This window comes from Lineus longissimus, chromosome 3 (genome assembly GCF_910592395.1).
Source record: "Lineus longissimus chromosome 3, tnLinLong1.2, whole genome shotgun sequence".
In the NCBI taxonomy this organism is placed as follows: Eukaryota; Metazoa; Nemertea; class Pilidiophora; order Heteronemertea; family Lineidae; genus Lineus; species Lineus longissimus.
In genome coordinates, this window is record NC_088310.1 from 20,871,864 (window position 1) to 20,890,257 (window position 18,394).

The 18,394-nt window shown below is 40.7% G+C and overlaps 2 protein-coding genes across 5 annotated transcripts; one reads left to right on the plus strand and one right to left on the minus strand.

The window, feature by feature from the left end:
* Positions 1–1,476: 1,476 nt before the first annotated feature.
* On the minus strand, positions 1,477–12,175 carry LOC135484197 (mucin-2-like). Of its 4 annotated transcripts, XM_064765426.1 has the most exons (13): positions 12,059–12,175; positions 11,727–11,841; positions 11,234–11,340; positions 10,911–11,015; positions 10,485–10,609; positions 10,126–10,306; positions 8,432–8,652; positions 8,052–8,167; positions 6,731–7,809; positions 5,877–6,399; positions 4,703–5,651; positions 2,755–2,815; positions 1,477–2,625 (listed from the first exon to the last, which is right to left on the minus strand). In XM_064765426.1, the coding sequence occupies exons 2-13, from the start codon at positions 11,824–11,826 to the stop codon at positions 2,545–2,547; spliced, it is 3,648 nt and encodes a 1,215-aa protein (XP_064621496.1). In that variant the 5' UTR covers positions 11,827–11,841; positions 12,059–12,175; the 3' UTR covers positions 1,477–2,544. The 4 variants fall into 4 exon arrangements, with proteins under 4 accessions (XP_064621496.1, XP_064621497.1, XP_064621494.1 ...); XM_064765427.1 differs by lacking the exon at positions 4,703–5,651; XM_064765424.1 differs by having other exon boundaries at positions 4,703–6,399.
* Positions 12,176–12,222: 47 nt separating this feature from the next.
* Positions 12,223–18,341, plus strand: LOC135484198 (TAF6-like RNA polymerase II p300/CBP-associated factor-associated factor 65 kDa subunit 6L). Its single transcript, XM_064765428.1, has 9 exons — positions 12,223–12,477; positions 12,839–12,925; positions 13,204–13,354; positions 13,534–13,697; positions 13,851–13,928; positions 14,129–14,230; positions 14,328–14,585; positions 16,532–16,660; positions 16,899–18,341. Exons 1-9 carry the CDS (start codon positions 12,316–12,318, stop codon positions 17,901–17,903), a joined length of 2,136 nt encoding a protein of 711 aa, XP_064621498.1. The 5' UTR covers positions 12,223–12,315; the 3' UTR covers positions 17,904–18,341.
* Positions 18,342–18,394: the final 53 nt, after the last annotated feature.

Here is an 18,394-nt window from a genome sequence, read left to right on the forward strand (position 1 = left end):
TGCTATTTATCACACTATGCAGTTGCGGATTGAGCCCAAAGCCATTTTGGTGCGGTATTCCAGTGTTACATGTATGGTATATGTACAGTACTTCATATGCCCATGCAAAATGCCTGGACAAGGGTCTCAATGAGTTTATTTCAAATATCTGGTCGGCCACATGAAGAATGTTGGACCAGTTACTGGATGGCTGGCCCCCTTTCTTTAACTTCCCACAGCATGCTATTGAATCGTTCCGGAAATTGGCTTGATCAATGTGCCAGGACCATTTTCAGCAGGGCTTTGTGTGAGTGTTTTAGAAACAATCCAAAAGCCTGCTATGGGAGGATGACTTCCATGACCACAACATCCATGAAGTCTGAAATCCAGAAGGGAGCCCAGCTTGTCTGTTTTTGCTGAGAATAAGAAAGTACACCCCCAGGTTGTCTTGTGAAGACCCCCCAGACTGAGAGTGAGAAAGTTAACGCCAGGATTGTCTCATGAGACCACTCATACCCCAGGTTTTCTCTTGAAGCCCCCCTAAAAGATCAAGAAGAAGAAAGTACGGTACACCCCAAGGTTGCCTTGTGAAGACCCCCATTTTAAATACTAAGAGTAAAAAAGAAAGAAAACCCCAAGGTTGTGTTGTGAAGGCCCCCCCCATTCAAAATGACAACTGATAAGAAAGTACCCCCCCCCCCCCAACTGCCTTGTGTGGATGACTCCCCCAAATGACTGGAAGTTGGATAGTTAACCCCCAGGTTGTCTCCTGGAGATCCCCCAAATGACCAAAAAGAAGTGTCTTCTAACCCCCCCCCCCCCCCCAGGTGATCTTGTTAAAAGACTGTTTGAATAACCGAGTGAGAATGCAGCGGTGGGCAACAGCGGTTAACAAATCAAAAACTGGCCTCACTTGCGTATATTTGACTTGTTACACTCTCAGTCACGTCTTCAACATGCTAATTTCCAACTTAGTGTCCACATGTACGTGTGTGACTTACGTCAAATTAAAATGGCAGAAGAAACTGCCAGAGTCCAAAGTTATGCGTCAAGAATGTTATAAAAGTTGCAGGTAGTACTGATGTAAAGAACTTTTATCCTTGGATGCCAGATGGCTTCTTTTCATTTAAAGGGGTTTGCGACCATCACGCACTGGTTGGGAGTGGGAAGAGACCCAAGACTTCCATCGAAGTGGAAAGAGACCCAAGACTTCCGATTGAGTTTTTTTCACAACAGAGTTGCAAATGGTTGGGAAAACCACAGGATAATGATCAGCAACCTCTGTGAACAATGATATCACCCTACACTCCATGACGACCCAAAGAAAGACTGCTGTAGAGGCAACCCAGAATACAGTGAGCATCGGTAGAACCAAAAAGTTGGGGGAACTTCCACTATCATAGTATTGAATCCACTGGCATGATTTCCTCCAATGTGATCTCGATTGAACAGAGCAGAGGGGAAAAGTCTCTAATTTCAAATACAATGGTTTATTGTTCTTGCACAGTGTAATAAAACAGTACAAGTATAAAACATACAAAGGCTCCATGATTGTTAACACACATAAAATATATACAGATTGCGTTATTACACAAAATGTTCCCATCAATTTTAAACAATGCCTGTTTCAGTACATATGCATATTGAACTATTTTTGTTTCCTGATGGTAAATCTGGGAATGAAAAGAATCCTGGAATCAGATGGACAGAAGACTCTCCCACAAAATAACAGAAGGCACTTTATCATCAAGGAGAGTGAATGGTTAAACTACCGAGCCCATACTGGATGGCAAACATATGACCAGGATCACCAAAATGTCAACGTAACATCTGTACAAAATTGCTGCAATGTATGTGAAATATAGGCCAAGTCATATACAAGTAACGATTCAGCAAGCATCTCTATCCAAGTAATTTTTGTTCATGAATACACGTCATTCATTTATATTTACCTAAAATTGATTAAATAAATCAGATTAAGAAGTTAAAATACGTATATCGCCCCAGAAGATACCAGTGTGAAAGGAGCGTCAATGTATATTATGGATGTACACTTCGCTAAAACTACAAAAACAATCACCGCCAACAGAAATTAACTTCTTCATTTATGTTATTAACATTTCGCTGTACAGTTTTTCCTGCATTTAAACATCACAGAACATAATACCATCTGTTGTCTTCAACCAACTGTTTTCATACTGTATATTTCTGACTAAATGCTAGTAATAGCATCACTGGTTTCCAAGGACAAGGTTGCAAGCACAACAAACCTATAACATCAACACATTTTCATCACGATCAGACAGTATCAAGGACAAAGATCGCCGTCCAAAATGGATGCTACAATTACATCACTACAAGTCCTTTACCAAAGTTGCATTTTATATTGAGGCGTGTAAGATAATTCACCTCAAACCTGAGAGTAACTAACTTTTCTTCAAAGCACCGAAAAATAGTTAGCATTGTTTTCACTGATCCCAAAATTGATTAATTTCCTTTTAGCATGTTTAGGGTCATCTCTAAGCCAGGCTCTGCCATATTGCACAAAGCAATACTGCACCAACATCAGTGACTTTCTAGCTGGAAAGGATTAATGCGCCCCACCGGCCTTCCTTGGATATCTGACGTCTGGTTTGCAAGAGGTGACTAAAAGGCAAAAGGAAGATAACATTGAAAGAGACAAGTAACTCTAACTATGTCAGATATGTGTAAGCTAAGAATTTACACAGAAGATTCCAGGCTAAAGTCTTTAGTTTTACTTGCAATGATACTCACCGGATCATCTTTGGTTGTTCCATCATCATCGTCATCATCCGCGATTACTATCGGCTCAATGCTGAAACAAAATGGGAGAACCTTTAAGCACAATGATCAGGACGATCAAGGAGAATACCATAAACTGAAAATAGATTATTAGAGGGAATAGATTTATTTATTATTTTTTTATTATTTATCACGATCCTCCAGGGCATAACTTATGAACATTTCGCTGGGCAGACGACTGTGGATGACTGAGAAACGTAGAGACTGGAGAGTGATTGGTGCAGTTTTTTTCACCAACCCTGGAGTTGACCTGGACGGTTGTGAATCAGTTCCCTGAATCGTCCTTATTAGATCCAAAAATTATTTACAATCTATCCCTACAGTCAGTTAGGCTTAACAGTGGTGCATAATCTCTACACATCAAAGACTTTTAGCAACAGATCAAGTGGAGGAGAAATTCGAAAGCCCTGCTGTGGGCAATGATTGTACTGGGGCTTATCAGTTATACCACTTTACCTTGCTGGTCTCCAAGTACACCTAATTCATGCTAACAACAACAGCAAGACAAGAAAAGATTGTAAAATATATCTATGAACTGTGCATTGTTTCCATCAGAAGGGTATCACGAAGTAGGGAGAAGTACACCCTGTGGCAAATTTCATCGAAATACCACTTATAGGAACCAGTAGAATCAATGTTTGTCAAAATTTTCAGGAATAGGTCCTCCGCTCCCCTATTGGTTGATGGTAATGCCATTCAATCATAACACTTGACAATATATTTTGTGTCTACCACGACTTCTGGAGGAAACGCTGCTCAGTAACTCAGTAATGCACTATCAGAAATAAATAAGTGCTTACTTCGCCAGTTTTGAGACTATGTTAGATACATAGTATGTAATGTACCGTAAACCGTTAAATGTTTGCAAAGATGAAAATGTCCTCATTTTCAGTTGGCAGTAGACTTCATTCATAGTTCCCCGCCTGCTGCCAAAATTTATAGGTACCGGTAAATGCATAAGAGTAAAAAACAATGGTTGCAAACATTGCCCAATCTACAGTACTGCTCAACACCAACATGCAGTAAATTGTTAAACAGAACATGTGCCATGTGCACTTGAACTGAAACTTTTGGGATGTAAATTTGGTCAGATGCTAACTGGGAGTGGGAGTGAATTAAAAAGTAGGAAGCTGAGGTACAATGTGTCAGGAAGAATCGATTTCAGCAGCATTTGCACGAACACCCACAAGCTATGTCACTACTTCAAACATGTCAAGACAAAGGATGCACAACTTCATACAATTTTCAGAAGATAATGGTGGCTGTTCAAAGTACACCACACTTTACAAGGAGAATAGACTGATGGGGGGGGGGACATGGATTGGTTGAGCTCGACTCAATAATAACAGCAACCTCAACAACAACCAAGTAAGCCTTGAGGCGAGAGTAATTTGAAGCGGAGCTTGTGGGCACTCAGAAACCTACCCAATTTGTCAGAATTTTGGTCAACAGCATAGAAAGAGCAAAAAACAAGTTCCATTCTTAACATTCACGGGACTTACAACAACTGTTAGGAATAGGGAAAGGATGTTCTGTTAAGTTTTTAGATAATGTTTTAAAACTAACTCAGGAGATGTACAACTAAAATTCAACAACAAGTAAATTGTTACCTAGACCGGACCTTGAACTATGCTTCAGATGCAAGTCCAGTGAATGTCAATAACATAGGTGTCGCAATGCCCTTTGAGACAGACTTAACACGAGATGTACTCAGGCAACTGATCACTAAATCACTAACCAAGATCTGGGATAGAGGTTGCAATTACGTTGGGATGTTTTGCAACACCTATGCTGAAGAAAACGTTTACAAAACAACAGGAAAAGGAAATATAGTCAAGGAGAAGACAACATTACATATCCACAAGATTATGTCCACAAGCAGGTTTTTGATTGGACATACCTAACGAGTCCGATACTGGCACGAGCTGGCTGGGACAGCCCTGCTGCGGCAACCGGGATGAGCACCTTGTTTGCCGGCCCCCGGAACAAGGTCATGTTCTTCTGGAGATGACCAGGCACCGATACCACATTTTGGTTGGCTTGATTGAAACTACTCTCTATTATGCAGACCGAGTCGTCATCATCTTCTGCAGTTAGGTCAACAAGATCATCATCATCAGAATAGATGATCACAACTTGCTGACAACTTGGCTCCACTACACTTGATTTTCCCTTTACATGTAGATCATCATCGTCGTCATCAATGACTACTACGGGCGGATGAGTCGGTACCACTAATGGGAGGATAGGGTCACTTTCGTTAGGCTTAGATGTCATCTGAGCTTTTTTAAATGTTGATTGAGAAGGTGCTTCAAAAATGTCAACTGGGCACAATTTTTCACATGTACTTTGAGAAGGTGGTTGAGATTGGGCAACAATGGGTGCACTGGAGGCAGGGGGAACTTCCAAGTTTGGAGATGACACTCTTCGTGACACAGTAGAAACAATTGCAGGTATTACTTCCAAGGCTGGAGACCAAGATCTGTGTGTTACAGTGGGAGAAGTTGTTTTGTAACTGGTGGTAGGGATGACCTCTGGTTCTGCAGTTGTTGGGATGGGTTCGGATGCTTCTCTTGGCACATTTGCTGTAGGAGACAACACTGCAGACTCAGGTCCCTCATCATCAGTATCGCTCAACACCAGGGCAGAAGACAGGGCAGACAGATGTGGGGAAGTCTCAAATGGTTGGCAAGAAAGTTCAGGACTTTGACTTGCAAAAGAAAATGATAAACTCTTCATAGACTTCCTTGCTTTGTTCTTGAGCTTCCTTCGGTATGGACTCTGATTCAGTGTTGCCGAAGTAACAGGAGAATGTTTTTTTGGTGACCCTTGACTCCATGAACTGCATCCTGCAAAAGTTTCCAAAGGGATATATTCTGGCTGATCTGTCAGACTACCTTGGTCTTTAACACGATTGTCCAGTGGAGACGTGGCAGGTGATCCTGGTACTTGACCAGCTGTGATTGCATCTGACAAGTTGGCTGATGGTGAATGAGACGGCCCTGACATCGGCACATAGTCAGAATCGGAGTCAGAGGAGATGCTCGATGTACTAGGAAGTGGGTTCTGCTTACCTGGTGATGTCGGTGCTGAGCGGTAGCGGGTGGATTTCGAATCCCGTCGTCTGAGGCCAACTGCTACATTCGGTTTGATGACAGAAGATGATCGTAATCCCGATTGCTGCAACCGCATGAATGAATGCTTGGCCACTTTGTCAACTCCTTTAGGAAGGTAATACCACTTCCCTCTTGGATACATTTTTGATGATTGTTTCTGACAAGGAGATTCAGTCTCAGAGCCAGATGAAGAGGAACTCCACAGTCTATCAAACTCGGGTTTGGAGAGTGGGACCTGGGAGGGGTACAATCGGAACGAATTGGCTGCATTGGTGAGATTTTGATCAGATTGTGACCCTGGTGATTGGATCGTTGACTTCAGGTCTTTGCCATACTTTTCAATTTCTTCTAAGAAGTCAAGTCTCTTTACTGACTGTCGGGGTTCAGAGTGGATGTGATTCAAGGACCGCTTGGAATGTAGGCCTCTGGACACAGAGTGAAGCGAGCATGTCGACCATGACTTGTTTCCAACATTCCCAACCTGAAATGTACAGGCTAGAGAAATAAGCATATTGTCAACTGAAGAAGTGCAAGGCTCCAGCCGGTGATTGAGCAACTGCTTATCTTAAAATTCTTTCCCCTCAAGAGAGGGGCTGGGGAGACATGTCCCCCCATTAAGTATAGATTATAAATATACTACACATTTAGAAAAATATTCCTCTCAGCCTGAAGTCAGATAAAAGTTGAATTGTTATAAAGACTTGGCTCGGAATTACAAGCCACAAAACAACACGTACAATGTCATGATATGGTATGATATTTATGTGTCTAAAGTTAAACATTATCGTTGTTACTTATGGAGGAAAACTTACATTTCTGTTGATTCCTTCACTGTTACAATCGTTGTGTACAACGTGAGTGCCAGCACTGCTAACTTCTACTTGGGGTGTGCGACATCCAAACTTGGGTGTAGAAAACGTATCATCATGTGAAACAACTTGGAATTTGTTGATACTTTTTGATGACCTGCTGCTGCCTGTTAGGAGACCAGGTGATTTCGAGGAGGACTGAGGCGTCTGCAGACCGACACTGGAACTACGTGCAGGAATAAACACAGGCGATCCAGTGGAAGTATATGGTGTCGTCTGCTTTCGGAAATTTGCAGAACCTTTCGGCGTAAAATCACTTGAAGAGGATGAGCTTGGGGAAACACCTAACGTAAAGCTAGAATTTCCAGGTGTGCGATCGCCAAAGCTCATGGGTGATTTTGGTGTAATTGGTGACGATTTCATAGACGTATCTGCACAGAGTATTGATGATTTCCTTGGAAACGGTGAAAGGTAAACAAATTCAGACCCAAAAGATTTGGGGCTTGATGACTTCACGACACTGCCAAATTCCAAGCCGTCATTTGAAAATGGCGAGATCGAGGGGTCATTGAGGCTCCGTATCTTTCTACGCAAATTATCAGAATCAATTGTCTTGCCGGTTATTGGCGAGGTGATTACTTTAGAGGGAGAAGGCGCACTCTCCATTTTCAGTCTCTGTTGCTTGATAGCCTCAAGTTTTTTCCGGAATCGTGATATGTCCAATTTACTTTTTCTCATATCCTCCGATAATTGCTTGCTTCTCACTTGTTCTTTGGAAAAGAACTTTACCGAAGTACGCCCCGGAGATAACAAGCACCTTTTACCACATATCTCCTGTTCTTCTAATTGTTTATCGATAGATGTCAATCTCACAGAACATTCCATGATTCGACACCGTTTGGCTGATGGCCGCCCTTCGGCTGCACTGCATTTTCGTTTCTGTCCCTTCTTCGCAGGGAATGCTTTTGTTGGTATGTACGAACTACGTCCCTTTTCTTCGAGATAGGAGGCAAAGTTTTGTGGTGACTTAGATTTCACAGTTGCTTGTCCAGGGCTTGGCACCTTCTTCTTTTTATCCTTAACTGGAAAGGCAAGATATTAACATCTAGTAATCTTATTTTCACTCTGACCAATTGCCATGCACAGATTTTGGCTGCAGAAAGGAAAGTGAAATTTCTAAGGTCCCCCATACTACCTCCATTACTAAATCCAATCATTGAAGGCCCCTTTACAGAGCTGCAGACAAATGGGTTTTGAAAATCTTTATTGCACCTTTATCCCTCTAACATTGTGAAGGTATTTAATTTAGACAGGGCATATTTACCTTGTACTTTCTTGCAGTCAGGGCAAGCCCATGCACTATCCTCACTTTTCAGGTTTGAGCAGGCCAAGTGAGTTCCCTGAGAACCACACAAGTCACAGAGGGCGATGTTGAACTTCCTGTAAAGGTAGGATAGAGAGCGTATTCAACTTTTTTTCTCTCAAAGAAACTTATGATTATAACTACACAATTGATTGTTTTTTTCTGTTTTTTTCCCTACAACATCAAGTAAACAAAAGTTTTAAATGCCAATAAGAAAATGATTGAGGATCTAGAGCATATTATAAAAGTCAGGTAACAATTTTTCCCGAGTTTAATCCCTGGCTTCCAAAAAGCAAAAGAAACAAAACTTTTTTTCTGCCAAGTATTTCTTTTTTACATACCCAGATGTTTTGAACGTTCTGCCATTTTGACAAAGACAAGTTTTGACATCGCACCGGCTATGTCTGTCAAGTAATTCCTGAAATGCATTCGCTTCTCGTTCCCAAGCAGCATCTTGATCAGGAATGTAAATGCCAAAAGTCAACATCTCCTTCTGGAAATTATCCTTGTTGTTGCACAATGGGCACTTGAAGAAGTGCAGTCCAGCGGAAAGAGCTTGATTCTGAAAACAAAATGCAATAGTTTGATACCCACATATTTTTTTCATGTCATGGTGAATCCTACAAATGGCTGTAATGCAAATGCCAGTCATGCCAATGCATGTGCATTCACTTCAATGCTACTTTTATATTTTATTTTAAGGAAAACATTAGATCATTACTGTTCCCTCAAATCCAGGTCTATTCCCGAGAATTCTATAGGAGAGCACATATGGTAAATAAAAAACTAGAATTGTCAGTTGAGTCTGCAGGCAGACTCTGGAGTCTCCGTCAACTGTGGGGTGCTTTGTTGAGGAAGTGGAGGAGGCAGTATGTTTTGGTTAAAAGTTTATTGGGAAAATAGATATATACATAATATATATAGTTGGAGATTAAAAGTCGGGTTACTGGTTTGTAGACCTTGGTATGAGAATTGTCTTCGCTGGCAAGGTTTGCATTGGGTTTATGTTGCTGCTGTGTTAACGCTGTGTTGGGATAGCAGCGATGGTGATGTTGTGGTAACTGTAGTAAGTGTGGACTGTGGAGAATTTGGTATCAGGTTAGCCTGGTACCACTGGCCACCGTCAGACGACGCTGTTGTGTTTGACCTATTTTGACTTTTGTATTGACGGGACGGACGTCTAAACACAACAGCGTCGTCTGACGGTGGCCAGTGGTACCAGGCTAGTATCAGGTGCGGTTGAGTGTTGACCGGAACTTGATCGTCTTATCAACGCCGTCGCCTCGCTCCAAGGCCCTGCCTGTATTGACCACTATTGTTGCCGCGAAAATTTGTTTGTAGCAAGAATAACTTATAACAACAATTAATCATAAAAGATTTCAATTTATTTCTAAGCAAGTGTGTTCCTGTAATCGTTGCTCTTAAGTACGAATTTATCAATTGCGGCCATTTTCAGTCCATAACCACGGGCCACTTCCTGTCCAACATGGAAGCTATCGAAATTGGCAGGGAATATGGTCGCAAAATACGTCTCGTTTGGAGAATGTGCAATGGCGGAAATCGAAATTGGCAGGGAATATGGTCGCATAATACGTCTCGTTTGGAGATTGTGTAATGGCGGATCAAATTTTCACGACCCATCGCCAAACGGCTGTCTCGTCCCCTAAAATATGTCGTTATTGCTCGCTAAATAATTCTGAAAATTCGCACTGCACACCTTTGATGTTTCGATAAACAACTCATTATACTATTTGATTTACTTAATGTCCAGTTTTCCCTAAACTTCGCGAACACGAATCTACCTGGGTTCTCCAATCACTAATGATATACACAGTGCATTGCATACACCGTAGTCACCTGGAACGGGGTTATAAATTGGGGGAATTTGCCTAGCTAAACCAAGAGTCTCCTTTCAACCCTACATGCGTAGGTTGACGGAGACTAACAAGTCCATTTATGGAAGTATTTCTAATTTGGTCAGGAGGGGTTTCTAGACAATGTGGAGTAGGTGCCTACAAGTAGTATAGGACCTTACCTGGATGCATTCTCTATGGTACCATGAGTTCTTACAACAAGGAGTCCTAAGGGTATCATTGGAGGCCCTGGCTTCAACTGAACACATGCATATTGCACAGTTAGTGACAGCCGTCCCGTGAAATGCCAAGCGATCACTTGATGGTGTAATCTGCTTGAGCCGATGGACGCCACAGAACGAACTGAAAAGTGAGAGAAAACAACTGAAGAGACATGAGTAATGACAATGTTTTTCAGCAGTTAATTTTCAGGAAATGTTTTTTAAGGACTAAGAGTTAATTTGTTCTTCATGTTGAAAAAACCATGAAAGAGAGATCTCAGTCTCACCCAAACTAACTTACAAATGTTGAAGTTACTTACCTAAAATTACCAAAAAACTGGTTGAGAGCACCATTTTCTTGACCGCAATTAAAATGGAAGACAGCACGGCAACTTTTTTTACAACATCCTATTGTAGCACCTCTTTTCCGACAATAGATACATTTCTGAAATGAAATTGAAAAGGAGAATACAAAAAAATAGAAAACTTGTTTCAGAACGTTACGGTTTTCCAAATTCAAGAGTTTCCAGTAGATTCAGGTCATCACTTGTCCTTTCTAGACAACCTTTAGACAGCTGTGGAAAATCAACTTAGTTCAATAGTATATCCTGACCACACCACAACATCAATGAAATTGTGGAGATGGCCATTGATTCTGACTTGTGACACACTCCTTTGACAAGATCAGTGCACTACTGCTGACAAGCAACCTTGCACTACTATTCTTAATTTAACTCTAAACTTACAAAACGATGTCCTCTGGAAAGCTCTCGGTTGATATCTTTGGGAAGAAACCCCAGAATTCCATCTGTTTCAGTGCAACCATTCTGTCCAAGACCACTGGCAAAAAGCTAGAAAACAGAAAAGATGGCATTGTGGATGAGCCTTGCAGTTTTGCACAAGAATAACCAGTTCAGTTGCTATTGCCTAATCTCCTTTCAGGAAATAATCAGACTGTCAAGTCAAAACAATATGTAGCATTATTAGTATTACACGGACATCTAAGGACAAGTTATTCATTCCTCTCTTGACCTAGCTTCTGTTGCATTATCACCACCTGAATACGTACCATACAAAAGTAATGCGTGACGATTCCATCCTTATTCAGGAACTTCCCATAAAGATTCTCACTGTCAACATTTAAGTGGCAGAAGCGGCATGCCTCAGGGTCTTGTTCTGAAAAATTTTGTGCACACCAAAACTTACATGTAGTCATTATATTTTCATCATTTTTACACCGACTTTGCAATGTCCACTTCCAATTAGAGTTAACAATTTGACAACTGATCAAAAATGCTGTGGAAAAAGGAGCACTTTTAAATCCAGCATATATCAAACCAGTCACCGTCTCTTTTGCCAAGCAGGCATTCCTACAGAGGTTTGACTTTGATAACTCGAGTACCATTGTACAATTCATGTCATTACAGTCAGGACGTTTGATTTCGATACGAGATAAAAAGCGTTGGGCAATTTACACAACAGCCCAATAGTCTTGGGTTGTTTTCCGATTAGGAGTGGCTCTGGCCAGCGGCAGAGAATGAAACAGACGGGGAAAATTATACCTAATTCGCCATCAGAGACTGGTGATACTGGTTCAACCTTCTTATTCTTCTTTGACTTTGGTGCCTTGTACCAAGGATTTGACTTCTTTTTAGGTCCCATGATCACCTATCACATCTGAAATTTGTGAAGTAAAGTAGATCAGTTTTGAGGAAACCCCTGTAGTCCAGGCCCATGCATGACATGTACATGTTACAGGGCTATCCGCTATGTGCATGCATGACTAGTGTTACACACCCGCATCAACATCAACACTCACTAATACATTGATTACTTGTTTTTTAGAGGGTTAGATGTATCTTGCATTCTAGGATTATGATCTAAAGATACATACCGTAGCTATGAATTACATAACAATAATCATAATCAATGAACGTGGACTTTATTTACAAATTTATTCATGTAATTTTCGAAATTTTCGAACAAATTTATCCGGCGGGTGAAAGTTGTCACGTGACTTTGTGCTCATAAACTGATGACGTAGTCAGCAAAGCAATTCAGAAAGCAGATCAGATTTGCCCAAAAAGTCATGATAAAATACAAATAAATTCATATTTACTCAAGTTTTTCAGCCGCTCTTTCCTTTAAACAATGGCCTCTGAGTTGAGATCATTTGAGGAGAAGAAATATGCAATCCTGTCGAAGGAATCTATTAAAATGATGGCAGAAGAAGCTGGCCACAATGAAATTCCAGATGAAGTAGCAGCTATTCTGGCTGAAGATGTTGCCTATCGCCTGAGAGAAGCTACCCATGTAAGAACAATGAAAATAAACTCCTCTGTTCATTTGTGAAATGCTTCAATTGTGCTAGTAATCACCACGTCTTTGGCCGAATGACACTGGCTCTAGCTCTGCCATTCCAGATACGCTGTGCCTGCCCTATCTCGGGTCAGGAAAACATACCACTACAAAAGGACAGGTTTTCACTGTCAAACATTCCAGACAGTGCCTCTAAATCCATTGTCAGGTGTGTTTGACCGTGAAGATCAATTTTAAAGATGGTTTGTTTTCCCACCCTAATTATTAAACATGGCCTGACAGAAGTACTCGTAATTGTATCAAGGCCTTTAGATGATAACATTCAAATCAATCTGTGATTGATCTTCTTTTACAGAGTAGCTGTCAGTACATGAGACATGCTAAACGAAAGAAATTAACAGCGGACGACTTCAACAAGGCACTTAGACACAGTGATGTCGAGGTAAAAATGATTCCTTGATAAATGTATGTAATGAATGATAACTAATTGATAAATAGGCAACATATGTTTTGTCGTGTCATCAAAAATCTTAGCTGATAGGCATGATATGATTCGAAACGTGTGATTCACTGAAAAGCTTTGATTTGATTTGAAACATAATATTGTACACCCCTTAAAACTCTGGGGAAATCATCAGTTGTGTGTAGAGGATTTGAAATCCATGATTCAGATTGATCATTCGGAGTAACACTGAAACATCCAAATATTTTCTGTTTCAGCCAGTGTTCGGTCAGAGTTCTGGGGAGCCTGTGAATCTCTTGTGCACCAGAGAGCTAGATATATTCTTCCCTGAGGACCCTGAGATCTCACTGATAGAAGCTGCTGATGATGATGTACCTGTGTGTCACCCAGGACAGACGTCTGTCAAGGGTAAGAAATGCCAGCAAAATCGAGATTATATATATATATTGGCACTGAATGATAGGCTACCCATTGATTTGTCCTCAAATCCTGTTTGATAGATATGGGATCACTGGCTTATTATTGGTATGGACCATGTCCAGTCAAGCTGCAAAGTACTAAAACCGAAGTACCCATTCCTGTTTCAGGCCATTGGCTGGCTGTTGAAGGTACCCAGAAAGGTGTCCCTGTGTCACAGAATGGACAGGGTAAAACCAATGGGAAAGTTACTAAGCTAATATCGGAGGACCTGCTTGTTTACTATGACAACATGACAAAGGCAATACTCAGTAATGAAGAGGAGTTGATGAAGGTATGTCAGATTTTACTAAGAATATTTTGATTGTGATATGTGGTCAGGCCATTTGATCTTATCCAATTATCCTCTGTTAATCAGACTTGTCTTACCATCATGGGATCAGTACAATGCGAAGATAGTTCTTAATTTTTACGATTTTACTTCTAGGTTGCTTTGGCAGATCTCCGTACCAATGCTAAGATAGTGCCACTACTTCCATACTTTGTCAACTTTGTGTCATATGGGGTAAGTATTTTAGTACTGTGCCAGAGATGAGTCTTAAAAGACTCATCTCTGGCACAGTACGTTTCTGCAATACAATTGCTTCCAAGTTCTATAGTTCTATTTTCGCTTTTCAACCTTTAAATTTTTGAATGAAAGGTGTAGGCCTTTAAGGAGAAATATAACAGCTCTTCATACTTCTGATCTTTCTGTTTTCATTTCAGGTGAAAAAAGTGAGCCATGATATTACACAGCTGACCAAACTACTGCATACCATAAAGGCACTGACAAGTAATACATCATTGTACTTGGAACCAAAACCATATGTAAGTACTCATGACCCATCACATCGAATCAGGACATACTCAATTCTTTGTTTTGTCAATTAAAAAGTGTTTGATTTTGATATTGTCTTTCTTTCAGTTGAACATGCTTGTGCAGGGTGTGATGTATTGTGTGACAGAACCTCTAGCAGCGTCAATCAACCCTTTGAATGATCACTGGAGACTTCGTGACTATGCTGCTCGACTTCTTGCGCAGATCACCAGGCAGTGGAACAGCCCCCTCAATCAACTTCTCTACAAGAACACACAGGAATTGAGGGACATCCTCAATGATGGTACTAGGCCATTGTCATCACATTATGGTGCCATTGTTGGGCTTGTGGCTCTTGGCCACGAGGTTAGTACTAGTTCGCAACCAAAACACTTTAGGAGTTGAATTAGTTGAATTGAAATTTCATTTAGATCGGCTAACTTTATCAAATGGGTAATATCCCTTAGTTCAAGTTGGATTTAATGATTGGTTTTCTCTGAATATTCATATACTTTTTGGCTCACCGTAAGGGGAGTCTATACGATAGCGCTGTGTCCGTCGTCGTCGTCGTCGTCGTCGTCGTCGTCGTCGTCGTCGTCGTCGTCGTCGTATCCTAACAGTGGCACGTTTCTTAACTGCTAGGGCTATGAACTTGAAACTTTGTACACAGAATGCCCTAGGTCAGCTGACCTCTGACACTGATTTTCGGTCTGATCTGATTCTCTGTTTGGCCACCAGGGGGCCAAATGTCGATATCTAAAAAGTGTGATATCTCGCTTATTAGTGACTTGTTTTCGATAAAACTTTTGTTGTAGGTACTCATAGCAAATATACATTTTATATTATACGGGTTTTTAATTTGACCTTGTTTTCAAGGTCGCAGAGGTCATATGGCGTAAATTGGCCATTAGAGTGTAAACTATGGCACGTTTCTTAACCACTAAAGCTATGAACTTGAAACTTGGTACATATAACCCCCTATATCACATAGCCTCTGGTGCTGAATTTTGGTTCGATCTGATTCCTAACTTTGCCACCAGGGGGCCAAAAGTGGAAATCTAAAAAGTGTGATATCTCGCTTATAAGTGACTTGTTTTCGATAAAACTTTTGTTGTAGGTACTCATAGCAAATATACATTTTATATTATACGGGTTTTCAATTTGACCTACTTTTCAAGGTCACAGAGGTCATATGGCGTAAATTGGCCATTAGAGTGTAAACTATGGCACGTTTCTTAACCACTAAAGCTATGAACTTGAAACTTGGTACATATAACCCCCTATATCACATAGCCTCTGGCGCTGAATTTGAGTTCGATCTGATTCCTAACTTTGCCACCAGGGGGCCAAAAGTGGAAATCTAAAAAGTGTGATATCTCGCTTATAAGTGACTTGTTTTCGATAAAATTCTTATGGTAGGTACTGTTTGGAAGAATACATCACATATTTTACGGGTTTTCAATTTGACCTACTTTTCAAGGTCACAGAAGTCATATGGCGTAAATTGGCTGTTAGAGTGTAAACTATGGCACGTTTCTTAACCAGTAAAGCTATGAACTTGAAACTTGGTGCATATAACCCCCTACATCAGATAACGTCTGATGTCGAATTTTGGCCTGATCTGATTCTTTATTCGGCCACCAGGGGGCCATAACGGAAAAAGGAAGAAGTGCAATATCTTGCCTATTTGAGTGAATTGTTTTCGATAAAATTTTATGGCAGGGACTCCTAGCAAGGATACATCACATTTCCTATGATTTTTGGATTTGACCTCCTTTTCTAGGTCACAGAGGTCAAATGGCGTAAATTGACCGTTCGAGTGTAACTATGGCACGTTTCTTAACTGCTAAAGCTATGAACTTGAAAGTTGGTACATGTAACCCCCTACATCAGATAATCTCTGACACCGAATTTTGGCCTGATCTGATTCTTGATTTGACCACCAGGGGGTCAAAACTGAAAAAGTAGGACGTGCAATATCTCGCTTATTAATGACTTTTTTTCGATGAATTTTTTATTGCAGGGACTCTTAGCAATCACACGATATTGATCTTGTTGATGTCATAGACAATTATTGGTTGGATCATAAACTTATATATACTGCCCTGTCTTATTACTTGACATCAATACACATCTAAAAAAAGTCTTCATGCCTGATTGTGTTCACCATATTCACCTCTAAACTAAGCATGATCCTGCCTAATAAAAGATGTATACGGTGAGCACAATGGCCCCTGGCCGTTTCATTACATTATAATTGGGAAGAAGTGAAGATGCCAGTTTTTATAATAGAATTCCGTCCTGATTTTTAGGCCATTGAAAGAATTTTGTTCCCGCACCTGCAAATCTATGTGCCTCACCTTCTGTCCCTAATGAAGGATACATCTTATGCAAATGCCCTGGTCAACACAGATGCTCATAGAGTTTATTCAGCAATTCTGGTGAGTTAACCATTTTTTGGCTCAATTTATTTTAGGTGTCTTCATTTGACCTTAGTTCTGTACCAGTCCAAAAAACATCGTCCTCAAAAGTATCCAGGATGATATCAGAAATGCACAAAATGCTTGTCGGACAAGCTTGGCAGATCAGATTGGAATTTATAAACTTTTGGTCATATTTTCCTCTGTATGAAAGCAATAAAGAGTAATTGATAAATGTAGGCTCTTTCCTTTATTTCAGCTGGCTTCCGAATCTGTTCTCAGGAGAGAACTTCTAAAGTTCCAGTTGCAAGAAACCACATTCAATGGCACTGTTGATGAGATAAGCTTTGTACCAAATGTTGGAAATGTGTATGGCGATGTTGAGATGAGGTCAGAGTTGGCAGACTTAGCGGACAAAACGCCTAGTGATGAACAAAGTGAAAAAGAAAAGAAGCAGAAAAAGGATAAGGCCACAAGTTATTTCGAAATGTATAAGAATCTGGTGGAAGTTTTTGGTGATGAACTGTCATCAAGGTTGCCACCGATTGTGCTCAAATCTCGGAGTTGTCCGCGGAAGGAGGTGCCTTCAGTGCAGCTATACGACACAGAGAATCAAAGAAGTGGTGAAGATCTTTTGGCGGAGTTTCTCGATGTGACGGATGTAGCTGATGTTGCAAAGAGTGATGAGACAACCTACGAATCGAAAAGTGACAGGAGTTATCATAGTCCATATGATGTGGATGTTGATGTGGATAGTCGGTCTTACCGATCTGATCATTCCTATCGTTCTGATCGTTCAGATGATCTGTCATTTTTGGACGATTCTTCGGTTGATTTGACTGTAAAAAGTACAGTCAATGACCCGAGACTCGGTATAAAGTTGACAATAACAAAAAGACCAAAACAAGCCATGCCAAGTAAGGATAAACTGTCTGATAGATCGAAATCAGAATCAAAACATGGACGAAAAAAGAAACTGCCAAAATTGAAAATGATAGACTTTTTCGAAAAGTGTCCACTTCGAAAGGAACAGGAGAAAAGGTTTACTTTCCATGTGCCAGGTATTTTACCGATCAGATCAACTCCTAGACCACGACAGTTTAGTATTGAGTCGGATTATACCTGGTACACTGGCAGTGGTGCAGGACAGTTCAGAAAACTCACTCTCAAGCATCCTAACTTTTGGAAGAGGAAAGTTTTGTTTCCTAAAACCAGAGACTTGAAGAAAGTGTCAAAATCTGGAAATATAGTTTCCATGCTTTGAAAAAGGAACATTGCTGGTGCATTGCTTTAGACTGGGAACATCGCTAGTGGAAAGGCTTTAACTTGTCAGTGTTATCATGCCCTGAATCCTCTAAAGAAAGCTTGTCTTGTGCAACTGTCAGCCTGTATCTATGTCATGCTACATTTAGTTATCGATGTGGTCAGTTGGCCATCTTTGATTTATAAAAATCTTTGTTATCAATCGAATAGATTATGTGTTATTCTTTAAATGAATTCTTCAGATGTCTCAACCTCTAATTGTTAGATGATGTCACACCAGCTTGACTAATAGTTAACACTCTGTTGAAAAATGTGTCTGAACCCTGTCCAAGCAGATGCGGACAATGTCACAACCATCTACGTTGTCCCATCAATGGGTGAAAATTCCTGGTAGATCAGACTCCTAAGCCTGGTAAGGCAACTGATCTTGGGGAAAGACCACTCTAAAAGAAACCAAGCAATGGCAGTGAGGTTTTGAGGAGGCGGCTCCTC